The following is a 17,100-nucleotide window of genomic DNA, read 5'->3' as shown; positions in this document are numbered from 1 at the left end:
TAATATAAATTTCCACGCTTTTGTAATTGTAAAAATGGAGTCTTTTTTTCAAATTTCTCAAATTTATCGAGAAGTTTTGCTGCATAGATTTTGTTTTAAGCCAAGAGTGGCCACAGAAATATCTCCAGTATCCTTTATTTAATTATAAAAGTTACCATTTTTAATGTGTGCGTGATGATGGTTTGTATCTTTGGTGAGCAGCTCGGCTCTCTTAGTATTTTTGGTTGTGGTTCTACATTTTGAGAGAGGCGATCAGTAACCATTATCTGACGACGTGCTATCTGTGTGCCCAATAGCCTGAATACCTTTGACTAAAAGCGAAAAACATTGAACAGTAGACTGCAGAAAATCCTAGTCTAGTGGAGTACTTGCATCAGCGAAAAGGGCTTAGTTGCAAGATAAAAAAACTTGACTGTTCCGAGAAGATGTTTCACGCATGATGGAGTAGAAGTAAAACCAGCAATTATTAGCGAGTTTGAGAGCTTTTGTACGCCTCAGCAAATGACATTTCTTCGGATGCGGTAATGAGAAATGCGAAGGAGAAAAAGAAAGTGAAATTTTGTAAGTTGCTGTTTTTGTTTTCAGATTGAAATATTCCATATATACTAGATGAGCACCATGAATTCAAATTATTTTAGCTATATATAATGGAAAAATTAAAAAAAAACCTAAAGATAATCATCTCACAAACAGTATGAGGTATGAGCTTGATGATTAATGCTTAGGATTTCATCTAATATTACTTTAGCCATAGGATTTTAACACATTCAGAACGATTATTGTGTCGATTAAAAGTACAAGATATCTGTTCTGTATTTTACTCCATTTATTCACTTTGTATGTAAGTCTTGTACAACCATGGTGTTGAAACCACGAAAACATAAAAAATGAACAATATATCACTCAAAAATAAATTAATCTCCAACAGTTCTGATTTGAGCACTTAACCCAGGTAGGCACGGCCGTAGGCAGGGGCGGCATAAGCGGCGTGGGCGACGGGGGCGGCATAAGCCAGGGGAGCGGCGACCTTAGCGATGGCGGGGGCGGCGACAACAGCCTTGGCGACGGCGGCCTCCTTGTGCACGACGGCGTTGAATCCGTTGATGGGGTCAGCGGTGTAGTCGACGATGCGACGGGTGCCGTCGGCCTCGATGAGGGAGTAAGAGCCCTGGACAACATCTCCCTGGCGGCTCTCCTGCTGCTGCTTGTTGTCGCCGGTCAGAGCGTCGGACACGGAGTAAGCGTAGCTGCAAAGGGAAAGAGGTGGGTTTAATATTCGAAAATGAATTTAAATTGGGGGTGGTGGCTGTTTTACCTGTACTGAGGGTTGGCATCGTATTCAGCGGGGACGGCGACCTTGGCGAGGGCGGGGGCGGCAACGACAGCCTTGGCGACGGGGGCGGCATAAGCCAGAGGAGCGGCGTAGGCAGCGCGGGCAAGGGCGGGGGCGGCATAGCCGTAGGCGGGGGCGGCATAAGCGGCACGGGCGATGGGGGCAGCGTACGCCGAGTAGGCGGGGGCGGCGGCGTAGGTGGTCAGCGCGGGGGCGACAACACCGGCGGAGGCAGCGGCCACGAGGGCGGAGAAGGCGAGGATCTGTGCAAATTTGAGGGTAAGTTTTGAGAAAAATTTTAAGTTGGAGCAAATTTAGCCTCGATATAATCCAGGGGTTATCTCGGCTTTTTGCTGTGTCCTACGCAGGAGCTTTTGGCTCACCTTGCTGAACATGTTGAGCTTGTGTGTTCAAGTGTGATCGGTCTTGGCCACGGCTCAGTATTTATACCAGGAGCGATATTCTGCATTTTGCAGAGAGAGTGAAGAAATGGCCCTGTTTCGGCCTCGAGAGAGGGAGGTGGCCCTTGAGTTTGCAACTTGTCTAGCGGTCGGCACTTGCCTCGCTGCGTTCCGATATAATTCCCCCTTTCTCTCAACGCCACTATATTATACTGGTCTCTGTCGTAAAAATGGCTTGATTGTTCAAATATGGGCGGATCAACTGTCCTGCCACTACTAAATTCAAGTGACACACATAATCAGCACAACTTAAAAATTGCACGTGGATATTTTTATTACATACATTAATAAAATATTTATGCAAATCTTTATCTTTTCATTTTAATATTATTAATTAATAAATACCTTCGAAAGTGTATTTTTTTAATAATATAAAATAATTGATATAATTAAATTTTGATATTAGGAAATACATGCAGATCAGGATAAAAGCCTTAACGAGGAATAAAAAAGGACCTCTTGAATAGAGTTCGTCAGCACAAAATATATTACACATTGATCATTTACACGCGCGCACAGTCAAATGCTCTATTTTTTCAAGGCTGTTATAGAAACACTCTGAGAGGGGAAATGGTCACAATGAAACGAAACTATAATCAGATCAGGTTGTCAAAATTTGTGTTTATTTTGTAAACGCAGTCATCATTTTCACGTGAATGCTGGCTGGTCACGTTCTTAAACCGTGACTGACGTGTATCGTGAACATGTTTCTAAATACACAAAAAATTTTCCTAACAATTTTAGTTGGCTGAAGGATAGTAGTTGTTTTTCTACGATTAATAAATTGTTTGCATTTATCTGTTATTATTTTCTAAGCCTAATCGGGAGAGCAAGCAGCGCAACAGTTAATTGCAATTTATATCTGATGCAATATTTGTAAGAAATTAGCCGATCAAAGAAAACTGGGGCAACCGCTCGCTGTCGTCTTTTGCTGTGTATTCAATATGCGCTAACGATTGCATTTGATTGTGTGGCTCAAGTTTTGGTAAAAATCCATTTCTTTCACTTGAGCCATAACTAAAATATATGTGATATCTTAGAGTAGTACAATATGATAATCCTTTGTCAGAAGTAAATATACATTCGAAATTATAATAAGTTAGGGCACTCCTAGGAATGTCAATAGGCATTTGAGAATTTCGGAGCTGCCCATGGTCAGATATGGCAGAAGGTGGTTAATTTAGTGACTCGAAATGCTTAAATAGCTCATCAGGCTGGGAAACCCACACCGGCGCACCAACTCGCCACTTGCTGGTTTTCGCACCTTTCCAGCAGCTTTAGGGACAAATTTCTGGCCATCCGTTGAAAGATCTCGGTGCGAGGAGACTTAAAAATAGTCACATTTTGGGTCCAAGCTCTTCCGCGGCCTCTCAGGCCCCGTGTTATTCGCTCAGTGGCATAGTTGAGAGCCAGCCGGTAAGCTCGTAGCCCTCAGGAAGTGCTTAGCAAAAGGTCCTAAATATAAGTGGAACTTCGCACATTTTATTTTGTTATTTGCTGATTTTGAGGAATTGAAGTTTTAATTTACCAGATTTATATGCGACTTCAAATGAAGTCTGAATAATCTACTTTAACTAAAATTTAAGAAAAACTGCATTAATATTTGTATTAATAGAATCATTTCAAATTAATTGCTATTTTTTAGATATTTTGCGCTCGTGTTGAGGGTAACATTTAAAAAATAATGAGCAATGCTTTGCCAGCAAAATATAATCAAGCAGCCATCGTCAAATTTTATTGGTTCGGTTTCACTTTAAAATCGAGACTGAAAAATTCTCAAATGGTTAAAAATAAAAAAAAATACTTTGTTCATGAAAGATGTAAGACTACTATATAGTTATTCTTCTGCTGATGTAAATAAAACAATGAGTTTTGCGTTGTGGTTAACCAAGGTGATTCAGTTCGATAAGTGGAATTGTTCCTCAAGCGCTGATGAGAAATGAAGCAATTGAATCAGGAAAAATGTATGTGTGTATGTGTTTTTTTAATGACACTAGAAATAATTCAGGCTTGTATTTTTACATTTTATTTGTTTCGATAGTCTTGTACAACCGTGGTTTACGAACCACGAAAACAGAAATGAAGTAGTTTTATTCACAAATAAATTAGACTCCAACAATGCAGCATTGAGCACTTAACCCAAGTAGGCACGGCCGTAGGCGGGGGCGGCGTAGGCAGCGTGGGCGACGGGGGCAGCATAAGCGGCGTGGGCGACGGGGGCGGCATAAGCCAGGGGAGCGGCGACCTTAGCGATGGCGGGGGCGGCGACAACAGCCTTGGAAACGGCGGCCTCCTTGTGCACGACGGCGTTGAATCCGTTGATGGGGTCAGCGGTGTAGTCGACGACGCGACGGGTGCCGTCGGCCTCGATGAGGGAGTAAGAGCCCTGGACAACATCTCCCTGGCGGCTCTCGTGCTGTTCCTTGTTGTCGCCAGTCAGAGCGTCGGACACGGAGTAAGCGTAGCTGCAAAGGGAAAGGGGTTGGTTTAATATTCAAATCTGAATTTAAATTCAGGGGGTGGTTTTACCTGTACTGAGGGTTAGCGTCATACTCAGCAGGGGCGGCAACGACAGCCTTGGCGACGGGGGCGGCATAAGCCAGGGGAGCGGCGTAGGCAGCGCGGGCAAGGGCGGGGGCGGCATAGCCGTAGGCGGGGGCGGCATAAGCGGCACGGGCGATGGGGGCAGCAGCGTACGCCGAGTAGGCGGGGGCGACAACGCCAGCAGAGGCGGCGGCCACAAGGGCGGAGAAAGCAAGGATCTGTGAAAACAATTGAAAATGAGTATTTTTGAAAACTGGAAAGCAGAGGGTGGAAAAAAGCGCGAGAGCCTCGATATAATCCAGGGTTTATCTCGGCTCATTGCTCGTGGGGCGGACGCCTACCTTGCTGAACATGTTGAGCTTGTGTGTTCGAGTGTGATCGGTATTGAACACGTCTCGGTATTTATACGGACTGAATTTCTGCATTTTGCAAAGTGAAGAAATGCCCTGCTTTCGGCTGCAAGAGAGGGAGATAGGTGGCCCTCGCTTTGTATCTTGTCTAGCACGCGGCACTTGCCTGGCGCAGCGTTCCAATTAATTTCCCCCTTTCTCTCGACGCCTTTACACTGGTCCCTGCCGTTAAAAATGGGCGTTATGTTATTATATACCAAAGCCTATTGGGCTGCTGCAGTTGCCGTCAAATTATTGCTACATGTTTGGAATCGATTCAATTGCACGCACGTTGCATGTTTCCAGATTTCTCACTTAAACCAGCTCGGCACCATTTATTCAATTTCTTTCTCTTTATTTCTCTTAAAACAAGCCAATGTACACATTCAACGAAAATTTTAACGATTTTCTTAATTTATTAATTTTTTTAAGGAGAAGCGTGTATTTTCATTTATTTGGAAGCGTCCAGGCGCGAAATTTTAGGCGGTTAGCTGGGTGACCGCCTGAACCGCATTATTGCCCGGTGGCGGTGACTGAGCATTTATGCTGGCGGCTGGAGCGGGTGACGATTTTTTAAGAGTGAATTTAAATTTGATATATACAATTTTTTTTACTTCTCCGACTTTTTGACCGGCGGCTGACCATGCGACCCTAAGTTACCTGTCTGCCGCGGCTAGCTGAGACATAAATATCTAGTTATATTTTCTCTCTGCAAAGAAATATGTACTAAAGATTCTTTCCTATCATGTTTCATACAATTAGTTAAGTGATATCCTGATTTGAACACATAGAAGCATGACAATAATATATTTATAGTATACTCTCAGAACTGTAGAATTACTCCGCGGTTTAATTCTCTTTCTCAAGTAGCTGTAAATGAGGATTAAAAGTTAGCGATAATCATCAGCTAGTTTTGCTTTCAAACAGCACCAATGCCTCATTAGAGCCAGCGCAGTGTGCCAATCTTCTCATCCACACGCATATACATCACGTCATCTCAGCGCGTAATAGATAATTAGCACTTAGTGAGTTGTGCGAATTGTGAAAAGAATACCTGCGCAATAATTTTCTTTGATTGAAATTGGAGATTTTTTGACTTGTTTCAAACACATAAATATTTTTGTACGGTTTGTGAAAAACAAATGCCGTTTCAAATGGAAAAATTTAGTAAGGTATAAATAAATTGAATAAACGGTAATCGTTTATGATAACTGCCTTAAAACAAATTGAGGTTAAATTGTGAATTGATAATGAAGTAACCGCAATTTCCCTAAAGCATTGCTCGAAGAAAGCGAGAAGGATATTAGCCATTACTCTCCCAATGAATATTTAATCATGACTTGCACATTGCAATAGCATATGTAATTGCTCATATGTGATAAAAGGCGTTTATCATGTTTCCTTCCAGCTTAGAAATCTCTCAATTTGCTGCCATTGTTGCATGGAAATGTGCCAGAAAATATTCATAACAGCATAGCAGCCGTAAATTGATTTTTTGCGGTCTAGCAGCTGAATATCAAAGATTGTTAAATTTAGTAGCTATGTTACTTACGAATTTGCCAACTAGGTGAAAACTAAAACCACAAAGGAATGTTTCATGATGTAAAAAAATAAATTTGAAGTCTCGTTTGTATGTTTACATTTATTCAATTCAAAGTCTTGTATGCTCGTGATAAAATTCACGAAAATATGAGAGATGAATTATTCACAAATAAATTAGATGAGTGTAACAGGTGAAATTTGTACAAGTTTAACCGAGGTAGGCACGGCCGTAAGCGGGGGCGGCATACGCAGCGGGGGCGTACGCAGCGGGAGCGTAGGCGCGAGCGTAGGCGGGTGCGGCATAGGCGGCGTGGGCGACGGGGGCGGCATAAGCCAGGGGAGCGGCGACCTTAGCGATGGCGGGGGCGGCGACAACAGCCTTGGAAACGGCGGCCTCCTTGTGCACGACGGCGTTGAATCCGTTGATGGGGTCAGCGGTGTAGTCGACGACGCGACGGGTGCCGTCGGCCTCGATGAGGGAGTAAGAGCCCTGGACAACATCTCCCTGGCGGGTCTCGTGCTGTTCCTTGTTGTCTCCGGTCAGAGCGTCGGACACGGAGTAAGCGTAGCTGCAAAGGGAGAGGGGTGGGTTTAATATTCGAAACTGAATTTAAATTCGGAGGTGTTTTACCTGTACTGAGGGTTCGCGTCGTAATCAGCGGGGGCAGCAACGACAGCCTTGGCGACGGGGGCGGCATAAGCCAGGGGAGCGGCGTAGGAAGCGCGGGCAAGGGCGGGGGCGGCATAGCCGTAGGCGGGGGCGGCATAGGCGGCACGGGCGATGGGGGCAGCGTACGCCGAGTAGGCGGGGGCGGCGGCGTAGGTGGTCAGCGCGGGGCCGACGACACCGGCGGAGGCAGCGGCCACGAGGGCGGAGAGGGCGAGGATCTGTGCAGATTGAGAGTGAGTGATGAGAAATATTAAAAAATGATAGCAAATAGCTTTGATATAATCCAGGGGGTATCTCGGCTTTTTGCTGTGTGGGACGCAGGAGCTTTGGCTCACCTTGCTGAACATGTTGAGCTTGTGTGTTCAAGTGTGATCTGTAAAAGCCACCACCCAGTATTTATACCAAGAAATTTTTCTGAATTTTGCTGAATGTAGAAATGTCCCGGCGTGGCCGCAAGAGAGGGAGTTGGCCCTCGCAATCAGTTTGTCTTGTTAAGTTGTTACGGCGCGCGGCCATGCAGCATACCAGTTTATTTTCCCCTTTCTCTCTCTAAACGCCTTTGCACTGGTCCCAAATGTGCAAGCCTAGGTTGAATTTGGGTCGACACATGATTCAACAATGCGTTTATTTGGCTCGTGTCAGGAGCCAATAACTCATGGCCATGGAATGCGAATACATTAGCTTTATTAATTGGTTTGGGTGTATCTTGGCGCGTTGGACACCACAAAATCATATTTTTCTGCATTCCTCTCTACCAGACTTGCATGCACAATGAGCCAACCGCGCGTAAGGCTGTTCTTTCTTTCAAATTTTTGTGAATTGCTTCAGTTAAAATCATTTGAATTACTGACAGCTTTACATCTAAAACGGGTTCCTTTGAAGCACGCACAAATTTTGCATTCCACGAAGAACATTTACATGAATTAAGCTTATAGACAGGGTTAATTTTTTGTCAAATAACTGGTTCTGCGTCGAGGTGCTAAAGTCATGTGTGACCATGAGCTTTTTGCCGAGTGCAGCTCTTGATTTCTTGAACGTCGGGTTCCCAAATAGCCTGAGGCGTTGGACTGTTTATGAACCTCATCTGTCCAGGGTCATTTTTTATTCGCCTGTCGTGCAAGTTTTAATTATTACCACGTATGCAATCCATCGAATCCCATTGAGAACAAAATCAGGTGATTTGCAACCTTTTCAAACACCTCAATACGGACACATGTGCATTAAAAACTTAGAGTTTTCATTTGCCCCTAGGAACGATGATTTTCAGTAAACAATGGCTATTTTCATTTGCGCCTACTGCTCTGTAATGAAGGGGAGACAAAATGTGATCTCCTTTCTCTCTCGTGCAATATTGTGCCCACCGTGCCGGTCGGGAAACGCCTAAACCAGTTAGCTTCAAAATGTGTTACGAGTTCTTCAGTGTGTGTATTTAAAAAAGGCACTCGCCTGAATAAATTGTCAAATCAATACCCGTGGCACTTTTTGTTGAGCAAGACAATCCGACAATTAGTTAGCGCACGGGTACTACGCCCGGCGTTTCTTTTAACACGTGATTGCTGAACGCGCTGAGAGCAGGCTTGCTAACACTGGTTATTGTTTTATTTCACGTATTTATTGCTTTCAATTTGCACGCACACAACTGGAATTTCACGGTGCTCTTTTTCAGAGTTGGCACTTCATGGATGATGAAAATTATACCGTGGGACTTTTGAAATTTTTTCGAACTATCCCTAAAAGCTACTGCGAATTGTTGTCTAAATTTTAGTTTAAAAAAATGTTTTACCAATTAATATATTTTCTTTATTTTTACGGTAAAATGATTAGTCAATGCAGCATAAAAATTTTAAGCAATATTTCAATGTTTTATGAGCAGGAAGCTCTATTAATTAAGACAAGCAACATGGAAACCAGGAAAATTCCCATGATTAATCTATAGAAATAATTTTTAGTATTATTTCCAAGCTTCTCTGATGGTGTTTAAATGTTTAGCAAGTGGTAAATAATAAATTAAATTGTTAATTTTATTACTAAGACACAACCGCGAGGAAAACAACTATTTCACTTCTCTTCTTTATGAATTGATTTTAAAAGTCACCATTTCGTAAACATAATTTCACTATAGTTGTTGTAAAGATGTAATTTGTCTTCAAAGCCTAGATCTCAAAAATTTAATTTGATTCTCAAGTAAATATACTTATTAATTATTAACTTGAAGGATTTGGTTTAAACATGATAGACTAAAATGACAGCATTACTTAGCAAGGTTATGTTAGGATTTTTTATTTTAATAGTTTGCTCTATTACTAGATGGTTTGGGGAAATGTTTGCCGATGTTTACAGGGTCACGTCGAAATTAATACATGATTTCGTTATAGACAGAGTTTCCTTGGGTTCTTTCACCAAAATAATTATGCAGTAATCATTTGAACCAATATAGCATGGAAAATCTAGAAAAATGAAAAGGACGTTTTGATGAAATAGTGAAAACGAGTTTGCCTTGTGTAAATACTTTTCTATCCTTTCGTTCGCTGTCAGAAATAACTGTCAATGCATCACAAAATTACGTACATCAAGCATGAGCATGACACTCACGTCATTTTATGGCAAATACAGCGCAAATCAAGTGTTGAAGTGTTTGCTATGAAATACATTAATTTCTAGCGAAAATAGGCATACAATTTTCAAGATTCTTCTCGTGCAGCACTCATAAGCCGCGTGTGATAAACTTGATATTTTACTGTTGCTCAGCTTGCGTGCTTCAGTTTATAATTTCCTGCGTTCAAATCACTATCTATATGGCTAGGATTATAGTAATACGAGCTCATGAAATCGAGGGTCATCTCGGCGTCACGGATTTTGTATTTCCGATTGTTAGATATTATGAGTTCAGAAATAAATGCTGTGGTGTCGCGGCAAAGGCCAAAGAAACCGATGAATATTACTTGCGATCCTAATTATTTTATTAACTGGCTCTAGGCAGTGCTTTGGTAACGGTAAATGGCATATTATGCCGCAATAGGGCTGCAGATTGAGGTCAAAAATCTTGCGTCATCTCTTTCTGTTTCTCTCACACACATAATATCGGCTCCGCCTTTTGTGTTCTCAGGCTCTCAAGACTGGGCTGTATTTTTTTCTTCGAACGAAAATGCGTCTGAATAAATAAAATCAATCTCCGCCTATCGAAGGTTCAGACACCCTTCCAAGCCAAGAGCCGGCCGCGAAAGGCGTGCATGTCTGCTCTTGCGGCGAGGAAACCAATACCCAGCAGCAGCGAAAGGAAAAGGAAAACAGAGAGCTTCAGTTATTGCAACTTTATTCTGCGCTTTTCACAATATGTGAAACAGCTTGGTACAGATCGATAAAAATCATTTCCAAAAAGTCAAATGCGATCACAAGATGGAAAGTGGGCTTCGGAAGGAGAAATAAATAATAATTTACAACAGATTAGAGTCGGGGGCGGTCATCAGGGTTTAACCGAGGTAGGCCTTACCGGCGAGGGGGGTGGCGTAGGCCAGAGGAGCGGCGACCTTAGCGACGGGGGCAGCATAAGCGGCGTGGGCGATGGGGGCGGCATAAGCGGCGTGAGCAACGGGGGCGGCATAAGCCAGGGGAGCGGCGACCTTAGCGATGGCGGGGGCGGCGACAACAGCCTTGGCGACGGCGGCCTCCTTGTGCACGACGGCGTTGAATCCGTTGACGGGGTCAGCGGTGTACTCGACGGTGCGGCGGGTGCCGTCGGGCTCGACCAGGGAGTAAGAGCCCTGGACGACGTCACCGTTGCGGGTCTCGTGCTGCTCCTTGTTGTCGCCGGTCAGAGCATCCTTGATGTCGTAGGCGTAGGAGTATTGGGGGTTGGGGTCGAAGTCGGTGTCGACGGCGACAGCCTTGGCGACGGCGGGAACAGCAACCTTAGCGATGGCGGGGGCGGCAGCGTAAGCAACGGGGGCGGCGACCTTAGCATAGGCGGGGGCGGCGTAGGCCGAGATGGCGGGAGCAGCCGCGTAGGTGGTGATGGCGGGAGTGCCGATCACTCCGGCACGAGCGACGGCCACGAGGGCGGCGAAGGTGAGGAACTGCGAACGGAAAAGCGGAAAGTAAGAAATTTGAATTTGGCCGCGGCCCGTCGGGCTCGGCTGCTGCTGCTGCTCCTTACCTTGAAGGCCATGACTGTGTTGTTGCAAATACAATGCTGGGTGCAGGCGACGCTTGACTTTTATACTCGGAGTTGGCGCTAGGGGTGCGGGTAGCTTGGTTAGCCCCACCACCACCGCGCGGCAGGGCCAATATGCCATCAATGAGCGGCCGCCGGGTCTTATGTAACGCCTTTCACTGATGCGATATCGCGCACGGAGATAGATGCTTAGAGGGAGAGTTAGAGGAAGCTTAATTGAGCCGGCCGCATGGTCTAATGTTCCCACACCTCTCTTCGGGCTAAATTTACATAATTTTCGCGGTTGAATCCACGCAAAATTATAGTGGGCTGGGCTCTTACATAGACAACGCAGGCATAGGTCTCACGTCTTACATTCGCTGGTAATTGGTGCACGGCGCTCGTGTTATTATATTTTCGGATAATTTGTGAACACACGGCCTGGAATCGGCCACACTTTGATTAGAATTTACGAAATTTCTCGAGAAATCAGCGCCTCAGGGACAACGGAATTTGCACTGTCCGCCTTTTTGATGTGGTCTGCCTTAATATGAAATAAAATTGCAAACTTATGCTGCCATCTATTCTCCTTTTGCAAGATTTTGCGGGCCTGTTGCTAAGCACAAACGCCAAGTGCGCTGTGCTTGCAAATATTCTTTTATTTAATTTTCCGTTTAAAAGAAATTTTCACACGGGGGAATTTTTCCCTCTTAAATTTCACTTATAGCCACCCTTCCTCAGTGAATTCTGCGCAGAGTAGGACCATTAGTTAAATTTTTAGTCTTAATTTAAAATTATATATCTTGCAAAAACCCTCTCTCCGCAGTCATAAACTTTAAGTACAAATTAAATATATTCATTACAAGCGATCGACAAGCAATAAATAATTTCACGTGTGAGTAACTCAATTACCGCTCATTTTAATTTATTGATCGTTGGACGTGATTATTGCCAACTGATTGTCATAGTTGAATGGCGAACTTATTTATAATGTTATACGTGCGTTACGCACCGCAGCGCAAAGTCAGCGTATTTAATGAGACATACACAGGTGACTGTCTAGGAGCTGAGACAGATGGCATGCGTGAGCCTTTTAATAGACACTGTTGCGTTTGCCCTTTTTAGTGCACCTTTCCGGCGCGTTGTGTGCGATTTGAAAGGTCCGAAGGGGCCAATGCTCGCGAGTGCTCTAAAGTGGGCTGGGTTCCTTACAGCGGCCCGGGGCCTTTCCTCGTTCCCAAAGTACTCATTCATTATGGGCAAGGAAAAGAACGTACTGTGATTCCATTGTGTAAAACAAGAGCAGTTTACAAGATATCTGAAATCTGTGTTTGAAGCGGTAATTTATGAAATCATCGTGATAGCCGTAATAAATGTTTTAAATTGAATCGTTACGTATAAGAAGAGCTGAGTTTTACGATATTTTATTGTTTTAATGTTTTCCATATCGACTGGGCCTCTCGTTACAAGTGCCAGTTGCCAAACCCTACAACAATCCTGGACCTATTATATATCAAACAGGCAAACGATCCTTCTAGAAAACTCTCCAAACAATAGAACTGGTTAGCCAGCAGCAACAGCAGTAGCAGAAGGCTGCGTTTCTCATTTTCGCAAATGGTGTGGTGAAACAGGGCTAACGAAGACGCTTTTGTTGGATGGTCTCACACAAATTTGCAGCAGCACGACGCGGCGCCGCCGATCAATAAGCTAAAACTGGCTTGTTGCGTAAGAGCGCGTGAAAAACTTGACAGGTTATGTATTCCCAAGGGAGACGCAAGGTTACGACTTCCATAAGAGACGAACCCAGCCGCGCAGCACACGAGATCAGACTGGGTTGGACCACTTTCACTCTCAATGCTCCTCTGGGCGGTGCGGCGAGCCAGCGGCCACCAAAGTTCGCTGCATGGCCCTAGTTTTTCGCGCAGCCACAGACGCGCCGCCTTATTTGGAGCGTGTTCAAATCGTCAAGGTTGAACACAAGTGCACTAAATTCGTTCTTTACAATCGCACTTTTGAAAGGATTTACGACGCCATCACCACGAGTTAATTAATCATTCACCGAACCGAATTATTTTTTCCTGGGACGAAAATTCGTTCGGCACCTTGGGTATCACTATTTTTTATTTTCATTATTTTCAATTCAATAAGGCTCATATTCGCACACGTGGATTAATTGATATAATTTTCACGCGGCCATTGTCAACACGCCCAACAAGTTCTTGCTGTCCGTGACATGCGGTTTATTTTCCACCGGCTGTTTTTTTTTTATTTGTTATTAATTCACTTTTTAATGTGGTTCACGGTAATCGTAACTGGCTTGATGTGTATTAAATCGAAAAACGAGATTAATCAGCTCTGATCAGACCATACGCTAGTCACGCATATAATGTCGCTCGCGTTCAATTTTCTGCCAAGGGCTTTTTATGTCTAGGACTATTATAAATCCATCCCGATAATCTCGTGTGTGGAAACACGAATCTGCAGCACGTTATTTTTGCAATAACACAAAAAGGTCAAAGAGCTGCTTGAAAATTTCCTGACTTATACTCATGAGGGCATAAATGTTTATAGTTCCTCCGCGCAGCCGAATCTCTGTTGCTAATTTTGAAAACGCGCTTTCGCAATCGCAAAAGGCAGGCATTTATTGGTTTGTAAAGTTTGCGATATTTATGGGCTGCAGCTATATTCCACACTACGAGAGTCGCTTGCATGCAGCACCTTTCGATTGTCTAGCTACAACCTTTGACCCCGCAAAGGCTGCCTGCGCGCAGAGTACACGTAAATAATCAGGCGCTAGGTGGGGTTTTGGAAACTCAGTTGGGACAAGGTTTGTGAGATGATTGTCTCACAATCAGAAAGAAATAGCAATGAACTTTGCCCGCCCGTGTTTTGTTCTCCCCGCAGCAGCGGCGCTAATTGTGGAAGAGCCATTTTTGTAATTTGTTTGGTCGTCCTTGCCGAGTTGTGTGCCTTTTAGTTTTGAGACGATGCAAACAACATATTAAAATTTCATGCTCAGCTGGGGATCGTGGGTAATGCCACCAGATTTTGTTCTTAATAACAAGCAAAACATAAAATTATATTTGATTTGAATACTTATTAGACGACTTCAGTGTGCAACGACATGAAATTTAGAATATTACAAAATTGATTGATAACCAAGAAAACTTAGCAATTTTTACAATTAGGAAGCAAAAGTTCTTATTTATCATATCTGTTTATTTTTTCATGTACAGTAAATATAGGTCAGGTTAAAATTAAGTTGCTGGTGTTCTGTAAAAATTATCAATCAATAGCTTTATTAAACACAAATTATGTACAACTAACGTTATCTATAAATTAAATCACCTGTTTAAATAACAAGAATTTGCAGACTTAGCTGCTTCTGTCAAACTAGTCTGGTTTTGAAAGCGGTAGAAACTCATCACTTTTCCACTCAGATTGGTGTAAAAATTAGTATGAATATACTGTTTTTTATACAACATGATTTTCCAAAAAATTATTATACACAGGGGTTTCTGGAAGGGATAATTTATTCTTTAAATCATTAATAAAATAATCAGTCTCAACTTACTCATAGGCAAGTCTTGATTTCATCTTTTTATCTACGCAAAAAGCTTTTTAAATCATTTTATCTTGATATTATAAATATGATGTAAAAGAGGAAATCTTTTAATTGAAATTTCAAAATGCTGCCTAAAAAGTAGTAAAAGAGTAAATAGAAAGCCGGATTTTGTTCATGACAAAATTAATTATTTACTGACCCTATATCATGCAATATGTGCATCAGAATTTCTTTAGTATCAAACTAAAGTAAAATAATCAATATTAAATAAAAAAATACGTCTGTCTTCTATTTTAATTTTCTTATATTTACATTACATTTTGTATATGTATATATTGCATCATGTATTATTAATTAGTTTTGATGCAAATAACTTTAGTAATTATTGTTAACTTGTACCTGTTGTAACATAAGCCAAATAAAAAAAATAGTTTTTTCCTTCAGTATTTTCTTCATTTGATCACTAAATACAAAGACTTGTACATAATTAAAGTTAAATGTTTGAATCAATCATTTTCAAATTGAAATGTTTGAACTGAAACTGACATTGCCACTCCCTAGAAATTACATTGTTTTTCCACAAAGGGAAAACATTTTTTCACAAAGGGAAAACATTAACAAACCACTCACATAATTTTTTCTTCTACGAGGAAAAATTTGTCTGAAGTGCAAGGAAAATTTTCATGCAGCATTATGGTTGGCTACTTATTATGAAAATTTCGTAACACAAATCTAATGCGTTCGATTCGACTGAATCTCGGCGGTGATGGTTCTGTGTGAAAAAGGCGATTATGCCATCACTCGAGTGTTTAACTATAGAGCTCGAACTGAATTATGGGAGTAAATGCGGATGCTTATAGATTGCGGTGAGCTAAAGGGCCGGCCATCCAAACTTTCACCGCAGAAAACACACGAGAGCGTGTGTGTCATAAGGTGCTGCTCTAATTTATTGCATATACATGTTTGCCTTCTAATGCTTGTTTCGCTCCGTTCTGGCAGAATTTGAAATGAGGCGTGGATAGTTTCTTTCCAGGAAAAGAAAAAGAGCTGAGATTTAACATTTGTATAAGCATTTATCATTTTATTTTATACAACTCTATAGTACATTTCCATTTTGGCAACAAAGACAATGCAACAACACTCGCTTCGATAAAAAATATTCAAAAAGAATTTGACTGATGAGGGAATGGTTCTTTGCGTGTGAAAATGGAAATTGAGAGTGCGCCGCTCGTGGTGGGCAATATGAGTATATAGGAAACGGGGGTTGAGGTGCATGCTGCGGGTGGTGATTCTTCAGTCCATCAGCGGCTTAACCCAGGTAAGCCTTGGTGGCGAGGGGGGCGCCGTAGGCGACGGGAGCGGCCACCTTGGCGACGGGAGCAGCGTAGGCCACAGGGGCGTGTGCGTAGGCGGGGGCGGCATAAGCCAGGGGAGCGGCCACCTTGGCGACGGCCGGGGCGGCAACGACGGCCTTGGTGACGGCGGCGTCCTTGTGCACGACGGCGTTGAATCCGTTGACGGGGTCGGCGGTGTACTCGACGGTGCGGCGGCTGCCGTCGGGCTCAACAAGGGAGTAGGAGCCCTGGACGACGTCGCCGTTGCGGGTCTCGTGCTGGGACTTGCTGTCGCCGGTAAGAGCGTCCTGCACGTCGTAGGCGTAGGAGTACTGGGGGTTGGGGTCGAAGTCGGTGTCGACGACAGCCTTGGCGACGGCGGGCACGGCAACCTTAGCGTAGGCGGGGGCGGCGGCGTAGGCGACGGGGGCGGCGACCTTAGCGTAGGCGGGGGCGGCGGCGTAGGCGACGGGGGCGGCGACCTTAGCGTAGGCGGGGGCGGCGGCGTAGGCGACGGGAGCAGCGACCTTAGCGTAGGCGGGGGCGGCGTAAGCCACGGGGGCAGCTACCTTATAGGCAGGGGCGGCGGCGTAGGCCACGGGGGCGGCAGCGTAGGTGGCGGGCACCACTCCGGCGCGGGCGACGGCCACGAAGGCGGCGAAGGCGACGAACTGAAACAGAAAATAAGGCCGATTTTGAGTCCCTGCGTCGGCTTGGAAGTGAACGTGTGGAAATGTGATCCTAGCAAAGAGAAAGACTCACTTTGAATGCCATTTTCTTTATGCCTCTGGAGTTGGTTCGAGAGTGATGTGCAGTGTAATATGCATCACTTTTATAGTGAACTCTCACTCTCTGGGCGGATCCGCGTTGGGGTCTCCCTACCCTTAATTCTTCTATCTTGCACTCGCGGCGGATGCATTCTCTACTATTCCACAGGATCCCTCCCGAGGAAAAATCTGCAATCGGGTCTCTATCTCGCGGTCAGAAAGTTGCACTCGCGCACGATCCCCACTCGCGGAACACACACAGACGCACACACGAGCCCAAATTTTGTGTGAGCTAATCCCAGACTACGCAGCACTACTGTGTTTCATAATTGGCAATTTGGATGG

At 43.9% G+C, this 17,100-nt stretch overlaps 4 protein-coding genes across 4 annotated transcripts; all 4 read right to left on the bottom strand.

Moving 5' to 3' along the window:
• Positions 1-804: 804 nt before the first annotated feature.
• Positions 805-1,868, bottom strand: LOC135939889 (larval cuticle protein A3A-like). The gene is made up of 3 exons (XM_065484498.1): positions 1,717-1,868; positions 1,316-1,596; positions 805-1,247 (listed from the first exon to the last, which is right to left on the bottom strand). The coding sequence occupies exons 1-3, from the start codon at positions 1,726-1,728 to the stop codon at positions 944-946; spliced, it is 597 nt and encodes a 198-aa protein (XP_065340570.1). The 5' UTR covers positions 1,729-1,868; the 3' UTR covers positions 805-943.
• A 1,929-nt stretch (positions 1,869-3,797) lies between these two features.
• On the bottom strand, positions 3,798-4,828 carry LOC135939861 (larval cuticle protein A3A-like). The gene is made up of 3 exons (XM_065484465.1): positions 4,680-4,828; positions 4,324-4,556; positions 3,798-4,259 (listed from the first exon to the last, which is right to left on the bottom strand). The coding sequence occupies exons 1-3, from the start codon at positions 4,761-4,763 to the stop codon at positions 3,929-3,931; spliced, it is 648 nt and encodes a 215-aa protein (XP_065340537.1). The 5' UTR covers positions 4,764-4,828; the 3' UTR covers positions 3,798-3,928.
• A 1,521-nt stretch (positions 4,829-6,349) lies between these two features.
• On the bottom strand, positions 6,350-7,405 carry LOC135939871 (larval cuticle protein A3A-like). The gene is made up of 3 exons (XM_065484475.1): positions 7,275-7,405; positions 6,901-7,157; positions 6,350-6,838 (listed from the first exon to the last, which is right to left on the bottom strand). The coding sequence occupies exons 1-3, from the start codon at positions 7,284-7,286 to the stop codon at positions 6,478-6,480; spliced, it is 630 nt and encodes a 209-aa protein (XP_065340547.1). The 5' UTR covers positions 7,287-7,405; the 3' UTR covers positions 6,350-6,477.
• Positions 7,406-10,235: 2,830 nt separating this feature from the next.
• Positions 10,236-16,894, bottom strand: LOC135934865 (cuticle protein-like). Its single transcript, XM_065476873.1, has 4 exons — positions 16,751-16,894; positions 15,967-16,659; positions 11,093-11,128; positions 10,236-11,012 (listed from the first exon to the last, which is right to left on the bottom strand). The coding sequence occupies exons 1-4, from the start codon at positions 16,760-16,762 to the stop codon at positions 10,410-10,412; spliced, it is 1,344 nt and encodes a 447-aa protein (XP_065332945.1). The 5' UTR covers positions 16,763-16,894; the 3' UTR covers positions 10,236-10,409.
• Positions 16,895-17,100: the final 206 nt, after the last annotated feature.

This window comes from Cloeon dipterum, chromosome 1, assembly GCF_949628265.1.
Source record: "Cloeon dipterum chromosome 1, ieCloDipt1.1, whole genome shotgun sequence".
NCBI classification, from domain to species: domain Eukaryota; kingdom Metazoa; phylum Arthropoda; class Insecta; order Ephemeroptera; family Baetidae; genus Cloeon; species Cloeon dipterum.
Note: the sequence above shows the minus strand (reverse complement) of the source record. Positions and strands in the feature narration are given on the sequence as shown.